The 10,746-nt window shown below is 44.8% G+C and overlaps 1 protein-coding gene across 1 annotated transcript in view; it reads left to right on the forward strand.

Annotated features, from left to right (window-relative positions):
- Nucleotides 1–9,471, forward strand: part of stim1b (stromal interaction molecule 1b) — a 40,746-nt gene extending 31,275 nt beyond the window's left edge. Inside the window, exons 10-14 of the mRNA XM_037687203.1 lie at nucleotides 1,198–1,433; nucleotides 1,576–1,662; nucleotides 1,943–2,006; nucleotides 8,541–8,972; nucleotides 9,055–9,471. Coding sequence (XP_037543131.1) covers nucleotides 1,198–1,433; nucleotides 1,576–1,662; nucleotides 1,943–2,006; nucleotides 8,541–8,970 — 817 coding nt within the window. The 3' untranslated portion in view covers nucleotides 8,971–8,972; nucleotides 9,055–9,471. The remainder of the gene's footprint in view (nucleotides 1–1,197; nucleotides 1,434–1,575; nucleotides 1,663–1,942; nucleotides 2,007–8,540; nucleotides 8,973–9,054) is intronic.
- The last annotated feature ends 1,275 nt before the right edge of the window (nucleotides 9,472–10,746 follow it).

Raw genomic sequence — 10,746 nt, forward strand, 5'->3', positions numbered from 1 at the left:
AAAAGAGAGCACATTACACCAGTTTTGGCCTCACTGCACTGGTTACCGGTTCACTTTCGAATCCAGTTCAAAATACTCCTGTATGTCTACAAATCATAGAACAGTTTCGCACCCCCATCTCTCTGATCTGCTACAACCGTATGTCCCACCACGCTCCCTGAGGTCAGCGGACCAGTTGCTCCTCACAGTTCCAGGAACTCATCTTAAGCGCAGAGGTGACAGGACCTTCTCTGTAGCAGGACCAAGACTCTGGAATGAGTTACCTCTGCTTGTCAGACAGGCCCCCTCCCTCTCGGTTTTCAAGTCCTGTTTAAAAACTCACTACTATTCAGTATCTTTCAACACCAGATGATCTGTGATTTGATCCTGTATGCTCCACACTGGTTAGTCGTCATTATCTGCATCGTTTTTATGTCTATATTCTGATTTACCTCATTTTGTATTTTGCTTTGTGTGTTACCTGTTGTTCTGTCTGTACAGCACTTTGGTTGGCCTTGTAGCTGTTTTAAGTGCTCTATAAAAATAGTGGTATGGTATGGTAATAATTGTTGCACGGTTCAGCGCACAGCTTCACTCTGGAACAACATCTGCCACAGAAGTTAAACTCTGCGAGTCAGTTCAATAAATAAAGTCGACTTTAGAGGCTAATTGAAAGGAAACAGTCCATCATGATGAGCTGCAGATCTGCTCGAGTCACATTGAGTTCAGTAAGACCAGACCTGAGGACTTGTGGAAGGAGACACGTGCTACTGCTCCTGTTGATTTTTTTCATTCAACCTTTATTTGTACAGGTTAGTCCCATTGAGCCTCGGGGACTCATTTACAAGAGAGACCTGGTTTTAACAGAGTGATGACAACAGTGAACAACAACGACAACCAAAGAACACACAGCTGAGACATGTTTACATTTTTGTACGCGTCAGATAGCTTATAGACATTCTAATTTTATGATAATAATATCATTAATGATTTTTACGTAACCAGCTCTTGGCTATTTTGCCAGCATCTACAGCGCTCCAGACATTTGCCCTCTCTGGTTATGGCTGCCGTCCCTCCCGTGAGTCACGTCATGTGACCACTGCCCCCTCCAGTTGTCTTATGGGCAGACCTGATGGTGTGCCGTATGCCTCCTCGTGGACCCACAGAACCGTTGTCTGGGTTTTACCTGCACAGGTGTTAATGCCCCTCCCCCCTTAGACAGGCGCTGGCTGAGGTGACGACGGCTCTACGGGAGAAGCTCCACCGCTGGCAGCAGATCGAGTCTTTGACGGGTTTCAGTTTGCTCAACAATCCGGGTCTGGGAGCACTGGCAAACGCCTTGAACCTGGACCCGGCCATCTTGGGCCTGCGACCCCCGGCCCCTCAGAACCTGCTGCTCTCTGATGACCTGGACGACATGGACGAAGACATCCTGTCTCCGGGGACGCTGCAGTGTAAGTCTTTACACTTGTCTTTGTGAAGCCTGAGGTCCAGAGCTGTTAATTCTCAGTAAACAACCTGTCCTCAGCTCACCTGTCCTCCACCCTCTGACTCCGCCCCCTCCTGTGACTCTGTCTCCTGATTGGCTCCCTGCAGATGCAGCCTGGCAGATGGACCGGCGTGTGAGCGACCTGTGGCCGTTGAGCGGCATCACGGACAGCCAGTCACCATGGAAACAATCAGGTTGGCCCCGCCCTCTTTCACTTGTTTCTGATTGGTTAGCTTGAGCTTCTCTCTGAAGTTTATTGAAGAAAAATATTTTTTAACAAAATACTTTTATAAAATGTGTTCCACTGAGATGGGATTAAATTTAAAACTGCCTCCAGAAAAAGAAGAGTCGTCTTTCTGTATTTTTGTATTTTCTACTCGCTGCGTTGTAAATTATCTGGAAACTTTTAAAAACTACATTCTTCTGGTTTTCCTTCAAAATAAGAGCGTGGCGTAACTCTTCTTCCTCCTGCAGTTCAGAGTCTGATGCCCCTGCGACCAAGGATGGGAGACCCCGGTCTGGCGTTCAGCTCCCAGAGGTTGGTTGAGGGGCGGGGCTTATTTCATAATGGATGTGGTTTGTTTACAGGGTCCTTCCCTCTGAGTAGACACTCACCAGAATCACAGCCACTCCATCAGCCAGCTGGAGTTCCCCCAAACACCTCCCCCACCTCCTCTCCTCCAGGTTTCTCTCCTCTTTTAGCCCCGCCCCCTCTCACCTCCACACCGTTATTTCTCTCCTTTTTCATGTAATTCTTCCTTTTTTCCTGTGTTAAAAAGAAAACTGCTCACCTTTCTGCTTTGTTCCCCTTGTCTTTACTTTCCAATTCACTGATGGCCGCATTCGACCTCGGACTCCGGAGGCCGCCCCAGCGAGGGGGTGGGGGGGTCAGCGCCATCGCTCTGTCAGCTTCAGGTTTCTTCTTGTTTTCCAAATGTTCTGACACAACAACCTAATGAGGACCGGACCTTCAGACGACCTCATCCCAGCATGTTTGAATGTGTAAATGTGTATCTGTGAGTCTAACGTTTTACAAATTTAACATAATAGATGATGAGATGTCGTCTCATTCCTGGATGGAATGGAATCCACCAGAAACAGGCGGATAGACGTGATGACAGAGATGTATTAATACCTGATACATGTGTGTACTTGTACCCATACTCGTGTGTTTTGATCTCATTTGTGTGCAGCTAGTTTAGTTAATAGTGATAAAATTAGGGCTGGGTACCTTTCTAAAAGATTTGGTATCGGTACCGGTACTGGTACTGGTACCTTCACTTTGGTGTTGGTTCCTGAACGGTACTTTTTTCGGTACCAGTTTTTTAATTAACATAAATTCTGACGAGAAGAAAATGACGTTACACATTACAGTTCACAACTTGAGTTTTATTTTTAACTTTGGTATTTTTCCATTCCAAGCAGTTTTCTTACATAAAAACAAATAATTTCCAGTTCAAAAGACCAGTTTCAATCCAGTGACACATCAGTGTCTAATGTTCACTGCTTCACACTGAGGACCTTTTCACTGAACAGTTTTTCTTCAGAAACATCAACATGTCTGTTTTCTCTGGACACAAACAATTCCACACAATACAACTTTATTTATAAAGCACTTTAAAACAACACCGTTGGCCAAAGTGCTGTACACCAACACATACAAGCATGAAAACTATGAACTCAACAAATACCATAAAAGTGATGAACTACCAAATCATAAAGCAGCAAACAGTAACAACAATAAAACAAATATCATAAAACAGTAAAACCAACATTTCAAGCTGCGTTAAAAGCCACAGAGAAAAAAAAGAGTCTTCAGAGCAGATTTAAAAACAGGAAGTGAGTCAGCTTGTCTGACGTGCAGAGGCAGCTCGTTCCACAGTTCAGGGCAGCGACTGAGAACGCTCGGTCACCTCTCAGCCTCCTGTTGGACTTTGGGATGGACAACAGCAGCTGATCAGCTGATCTGAGAGAGCGTGAGGGATTGTACGGCTGGAGAAGGTCGGACAGATACTGTGGGGCGAGACCATGAAGACATTTGAATACAAACAAAAGAACCTTAAAATTAATCCGGAAACGAACTGGGAGCCAGTGTAGTGATTTTAGGACAGGGGTGATGTGCTCTCGTTTTCTGGTGCCAGTTAAAAGACGAGCAGCAGCGTTCTGAACCAGCTGAAGTCGAGTCAGTAACAACTGGCTCAGACCCACATAAAGTGGATTACATTAGTCCAGACGAGTTGTGATGAAAGCTTGGATTAAAATCTCTAACTGATGGTTTCACCTTGGCCAGTTGTCTCAGGTGATAAAAGCTGGACTTGACCACAGATTTAATCTGAGCATCCAGTTTAAAATCACTGTCCAGCCTCACACCCAGGTTAGTTGCTGTCTCAGTCAGGTGTTTGGTTAAAGGACCCAGATCAACATGGACTTTAGAACCATCACTGGGCTTAAACAACAAGACCTCCGTCTTTTTCTCATTAAAGTGTAAAAAGTTCTGTGACGTCCATGCTCCAACTTCCGCCATACATTCCAGGAGTTGGTTCAAGGCGTACTGTTGATCTTGTTTCAAAGGATAAACAGTACGCCTCGAACAAGCCCGCTCCTGGCTGATGGTGTCTCCGGCAGTAGAAGATGTTCACTCTGAGGGTGTAGATGATGATTGTTACACACACAGATACCTGGTTGTCAGTTTGACAGCACTGACATAGTGTCCCTCACACTCCTAAGGAGAACCTCAACATTTTCATTTCTGCCACTTCCATTTCTGTCTCCTGTCTGTTTGTCCATGTCTCTGTCTCCAGACCATACAACAGAGCTGGTGTCACCACTGTCTTGTTAACTTTTCCTTTGACCTTTGCTGACACTTCCGGTAAGATGGCGCCCATGTACAGGGCTTGCAATTCACCTCTGCTGATGGTGTTCAGATTATTTGTGTTTTGTTTGTTTTTTATCTGGGACATAAACTCGCTGCTGGTGTATGACCGACAGCAGCTTCTGGATCTTTGATTTTCTGCTGCCGATGTTGCTTATTTGGACCAATATGAGTGTACCTCTGGACCCCCCCCCCCCCTCCCCCCCTTCTGGCAAACATGCCTATTTACCTCCGCTGCGCTCCTCACCTGCCTGCCCGAAGACATCGCTACAGACGCTGGGGAAAACGTGCTGGGCGGCTGAAAAAGCTCAAAGCCCTGCGCGCTGCACCTTCCTCTTCAGCTGGTGGTCATGGTTTCCATCGCCAGCTTCCCGCGTGCCCGGACCAGGTAAACAACGGAGGGGCTGTTATTGAAAACCTGCGGCCACTGGTGCACGGTAACTCCACCGCTGCTAGCTCCACTTTGGACAGTATCCGGATGTGTTTGGTCAACACAAGATCTGTTACCAACAAAACTTTTATCCTCAGGGACTACTTTCAAGAGTACGAGTTGGACTTTTTCTGTATCACAGAGACTTGGATGTCTCCGGGTGAGTCCAGCGCCTTGACGGAATTATTGCCACCGAACTGTCTGTATTTAAACGCCCCGCGGCCATCAGGCCGGCGCGGTGGTGGATTATTAACAATATTCAAATCAACTTTTGACTGTAAACAACTGCCCATCCCAGTTTCCTGCGCCAGCTTTGAGCTGAGCGTCTTTGAACTCGGACATTCACCTCAGATTTTATTTGCACTCGTCTACCACCCACCTCGATCTAAGGATTTCATAAATGAGTTTTCTGACTTCTTGGCTGAAATCACACCAAAATATGATCATGTTTTCATTATTGGGGACTTTAATTTGCACGTGTGCTGTCAGGAGAAGCCCTTGGTTAAGGACTTTTTAGATCTATTGGACTCATTTAATCTAACTCAGCATGTAAACAGTCCCACCCAAGAGCGTGGACATACACTGGACCTTGTTTTAACATGTGATGTGACTGTTAGTAATCTTGTTATTGGTGATAATGTTTTTTCAGACCACATGCCAGTCCAGTTTGAGTTCACCCTCCCCCATCTAACTCCTAAGTTGTGCATTCCTGCACGTAGCACTCCGACCATTAACCACTTCACTGCCACACGTTTCACAGATGTTTATAACTCTGAAATGATAATTCAGGCCCCAGTGTTTCTCACCACCACTGAGGAGCTGACATCCCAGTTCAACTCTGTCTGCTTAAAGACTATGGATCATGTTGCGCCTGTTAAAACCAAAAAATCAAAACTCAGAGCAGAACCTTGGCTGAGTGATGTCACCAAGGCCGCTAGGCAGCAATGTAGGAGGGCGGAGCGAAAGTGGAGGAAAGACAGGCTGCAGGTCTCTTTCCAGATACTTAAAGAGAGTTGGTGCCGTTATCAGAAAACAGTAAAAGCTGCTAAATCAAAATTCTTCTCTGATATAATTACCTCAAACTCTCACAACCCACGTGTCCTCTTCTCCACCCTAAACTCTGTTCTCCACCTCACTGAACCATCACCTCTGGAAGCCTCGACTGAGCTGTGCGACAACTTCTTACATTTCTTTTTGGAAAACATTGCGACCACCAGGGCTCTCATTTCCCCTCCAACTCATGACCCATCCATTCCACCTCAATCTGTAGCTCCTTTTGACCATTTTGAACCCATCACTCTATCTTCTCTAGAGCAGGTCATGTGCAACTTGAAACCTTCTGGTTCCACCTTTGATGTGGTCCCCCCTCGACTACTAAAGGAGGTTTTTCCAACTCTAGGTCCATCCATTCTTGCCATAGTAAACAGTAGTTTATCCACTGGCGTGGTGCCAAAATCCTTTAAACATGCTGCTGTCCAGCCTCTCCTGAAAAGCCAAACCTTGACCCCTCAAGTCGTTTCCAACTACCGGCCTGTCTCCAAACTCCCATTTGTTTCTAAACTACTGGAGAAAATAGTCGAGTCCCAGTTGAAGTGCTTCCTGGAGGATCACGCCATCTTAGAGCTTTTCCAATCTGGCTTTAAACCTCTCCACAGCACTGAAACTGCCCTGCTGAAGGTCTTTAACGACATCCTCAGATCCACAGATACTGATGATTCTGTGCTGCTTGTCCTGTTGGACCTCACAGCCGCCTTTGACACCATCGACCATGAGATCCTCATTGCTAGGTTGGAGCAGTGGGTGGGCATCACAGGGTCAGCCCTCAATTGGTTCAGATCTTACCTCACTGACCGATACTTTTGTGTTTCCATCAAGGATTTTAGTTCTGTAGAGGCAGAGCTTAAATGGGGGGTTCCGCAGGGGTCCATACTGGGTCCACTCCTATTCTCTTTATACCTGCTGCCGCTTGGTGCTATTTTCCGGAAACACAACATGCCATTCCACTTCTATGCCAACAACTGTCAAATTTACTTCCCCCTAAGACACAATGGTACATGCTCTATTCAACCTCTGCTCGACTGCCTGGCTGACATCAGGGACTGGATGGCTTTAAACTTCTTAAGTTTCAATGAAAAGAAGTCTGAAGTCATGTTGTTCCCTCCCAACGACACGATCATAAACCACTGCATCGACCTCTCCGCTCTAACCCTGTCAGAAAAACAAAGAGTCACTAATCTGGGCGTGATAATGGACCCTTCCCTGAAACTTAACAATCATGTAAACATGATTAAATCCTGCTTCTTCCAACTGAGGCGGCTGTCTAAACTGAAGCCCATATTGTCCAAAAAGAACCTGGAGACAGTAATACATGCATTCATTACATCTAGGCTTGATTACTGCAATTCGCTCCTGTTTGGTATCAGTCAGACCTCCATTGCACGACTACAACTGGTCCAGAATGCAGCAGCCCCATTTTTAACCAGTACAGGCAAAAGAGAGCACATTACACCAGTTTTGGCCTCACTGCACTGGTTACCAGTTCACTTTCGAATCCAGTTCAAAATACTCCTGTATGTCTACAAATCACTGAACAGTGTCGCCGCCCCCACGTCGCCAAATCCAGCCACACTGGAAAATTAGCAAAGCTCTACCTCTTTATTCCTGCTACTGTTGTTAGTGAGAGGTTTTCTCCACTGCTGGAGATATTCACTGCAACTAGAGCTGTGCTTTTGGCAGGAAATGTGGACAAGTTTGTCTTTTTGGCCAAAAACTTAAAACTTGATTAGTTAGATTGTAAAGAGTCTGTTGCTGCTTATTGTTCTGGTTCTGACTGTTATTGTATTTATTAAGATTTTTATTATTGTTAGTATAGTTTATTTATTGTAGAGTGTTGTTTATTTAAAATATCATTCAAATGGGTCACTTTTATTTATTTTTATATAAACATATAGTTTACTTGGCATATTTTCAAAATAAATATTGTGTAAGTCTTTATTTTGTCTTTTTTGTACCGAAAATTAACCAAACCGAAATCTGATTTTAGTGTGTTCCATATTTTCCTAACAGAGCACTTGGCTCTCAGGCTGCAGGTTTACTTGTGGTTCCTAGAGTTTCCAGCAGCAGAATGGGAGGAAGATCTTTCAGTTCTCAGGCTCCTCTCTTGTGGAACCAACTTCCAATTTCTGTCCATGAGACTGACACATTGTCCAGTTTGAAGACTTTCCTTTTTGATAAATCCTATAGTTAGGGTCGGCTTGTTATGCTGCTATAGACTTAGACTACTAGAGGACAAATTGACCTCATTTCCTTAAATGATTTGTTAAAATTGAATAGTTTTCATTTGATACTATTTCTATCTAAACATGTGATTCTTGACCTGCCATTGTGTATCTGTTCTTACCAAACCTAGCCGGTTGAAGCAGATGGTCCTCTTGTCCTGATCCTGGTTCTGCTAAAGGTTTCTTCCTCACGAGGGAGTTTTTCTTTCCACTGTCGCCTTCATGCTTGTTCAAGATGAGAGTTCAGTGATGGAGTTAAACTCAAAGCTGCTCCTCAGATAAATAATGTTCAGTTATTATTTTATACATGAATGTTTCTGTTAAATTATTATTTTATATTTGAATGTTTCTGTTCAGTCCCTGAGACGATTCTGTTGTGACTTGGTGCTGAAGAAATAAACTGAACTGAATTGAAAATAGACTCAGGTGGAAACCTTAGAAGTTGTTTGGAAGTGAAGATGACAGATTCAGATTTATTTCTCTTCTTCACAGGGACATCATGAACCGCTCAGATTCTGACTCCACCCTCCCGCTCTCTCTCAGCGAATCACAAGCTCTGAATGCTTCCAAGTTGTATCTAAAGGACTCCAGGCTCCACCCCTTGCATGCTCAGAGCGCCACTCACAGTTGGGGAGGAGGAGGTCTGGAAAAGAGCTCAAGTCTCGTGGAGCTGAGAGGAAGCTCCGCCCTCTCCTGCTCTACACACTCCCTCTGCATCACGTCCAACGCCGCCGACAGGTCCGCCATATTCTCGTCCTCCACCTCGTCCAGCTCTTTAGGGAGCGGCCAGGGGGGCGGAGCCCAGCTGGCGAGCAGGAAGAGCCTCTTGAAGGAGGATGGAGGACAGCAGTCAGAATCACCCAGCAGCCGGAGGAGGAAAGCTTTCCGTCAGATGTTCAGGAAGAAGCAAGAACACTGCTGAAGGTCTGAAATCAAACTGCTGCTGCTCACAGAGCGTCGTCTTCATCAGGAAGGCTTTCACAACTTCTGTCCTTGTCTTCATCAGGAAGATGTTCACATCTGTCCTCGTCTTCTGTCCCAGCGGAGGTGGTCTCGGGGAGCTGGACAGGAACCTTCTCAGATGTTATAAGAGACGGTCAGTGAAAGTTCTGTGTACGGAAGCAGCAGATTGTGTTGCAGCTTCACTTCGTCAGTCTTCCATCCTGAGCAGGCACCAGGACACATTCTTCATCAAGTCTTCATCATCGAGATGTTCGCAACTTCTGCTTCAACTCAAACACGAACTGACACACGGCAGGAGGAAAAACAACTTCAGGTTGGACTGAATTATTCATGAAGGAGTTTAAAGTCGACCGCACGCTGCTCAAAGTGCACGTTTAGAACAACAGCAACAAAACCATCTTTATTTTGTGGAAGTGTTGGGAGAATAAAACCAAAGAGTTACAAAATGTTTGATTTCTTATTTTACTCCAGATTGATTGATTTATTCATCCCACAGTTTTTATCTTCCTGTCCATAGTTAAGAAGATAAATTATTATCCATCAATTCAAAAATCACGTATTGATCTGATGAAATCTTTTCAAAAACTAAACAAATATATTTCAGCTGAGCTTTCCTCTTCAGCAGAAATGCATCCTGGGTAATGTGGTTTGCAGATGAGGAAAATTTCAAAGTCAGAAGTTCTTTATTTGTCATTCACATCACATGTGGTACATGTGGTGGAAGGAAATTATGCTCACAGTGTCCCAGTTGCATCCAACAATAAAATGTAAAAGAAAAACAGTAACAAGGTCTAAGATGTCGTGTGAGACATGAAGCCAAGATTCATCTTGTCTGCTGGATTCCTTGGATAGAGAACTTTACTAACTGGCTTTTATGTGAATGTTCCTGTAAAGTCCCTGAGACAAGTTTGTTGTGAACTGGTGCTTTATAAATAAACTGAATTGAATTGAATTGAATAGATATGAACGAAGAAAAACACCAACTAAATATCCACTAAGCACTAACAGCATAAAAACATTACGTCGAACAGCAGCACGAACATGAGTCTGTGTGAGCAGATGAGCACTCATGAACACATCAACATGAAACAGATCAGCAGCAACATGACACGGATCAGCAGCAACATGAAACAGATCAGCAGCAACATAAAACATCAGCAGAAACGGATCAGCAGCAAAATAAAACATCAGCAGAAACATGAAACAGATCAGCAGCAACATGAAACAGATCAGCAGCAACATGAAACAGATCAGCAGCATTGTAAAACAGATCAGCAGAAACATGAAACAGATCAGCAACAACATAAAACAGATCAGCAGCAACATGAAACAGATCAGCAGCAACATAAAACAGATCAGCAGCAACATGAAACAGATCAGCAGCAACATGATATGGTTTTTCACAGTGATTATTCTGGTTAGAGATTCATGAGTCTAACAGCCTCAGGGTAGAAGCTGTTCCTCAGTCTAGTGGTTCTACACTTAATGCTCCTCAACCTCCTTCCTGAGGGGAGTGGGGCAAAAATTGTGTGTGCTGGGTGAGTGTGGTCCTTCATGATGCAGGTGGCCCTCTTCCTGCATCTGGAGGTGTAGATGTCTGTGATGGTGGGGAGGCTGACTCCAACATCTTCTGTGCAGCCTTCACCACTCTCTGCAAAGCTTTTCTTTCTGCAGCTGTGCAGCCTCCATGCCACACGTTGATGCTGGAGCACAGGATGCTCTCCACTGCACACCT

Source organism: Nematolebias whitei, chromosome 14 (genome assembly GCF_014905685.2).
Source record: "Nematolebias whitei isolate Nwh7 chromosome 14, NemWhi1, whole genome shotgun sequence".
In the NCBI taxonomy this organism is placed as follows: domain Eukaryota; kingdom Metazoa; phylum Chordata; class Actinopteri; order Cyprinodontiformes; family Rivulidae; genus Nematolebias; species Nematolebias whitei.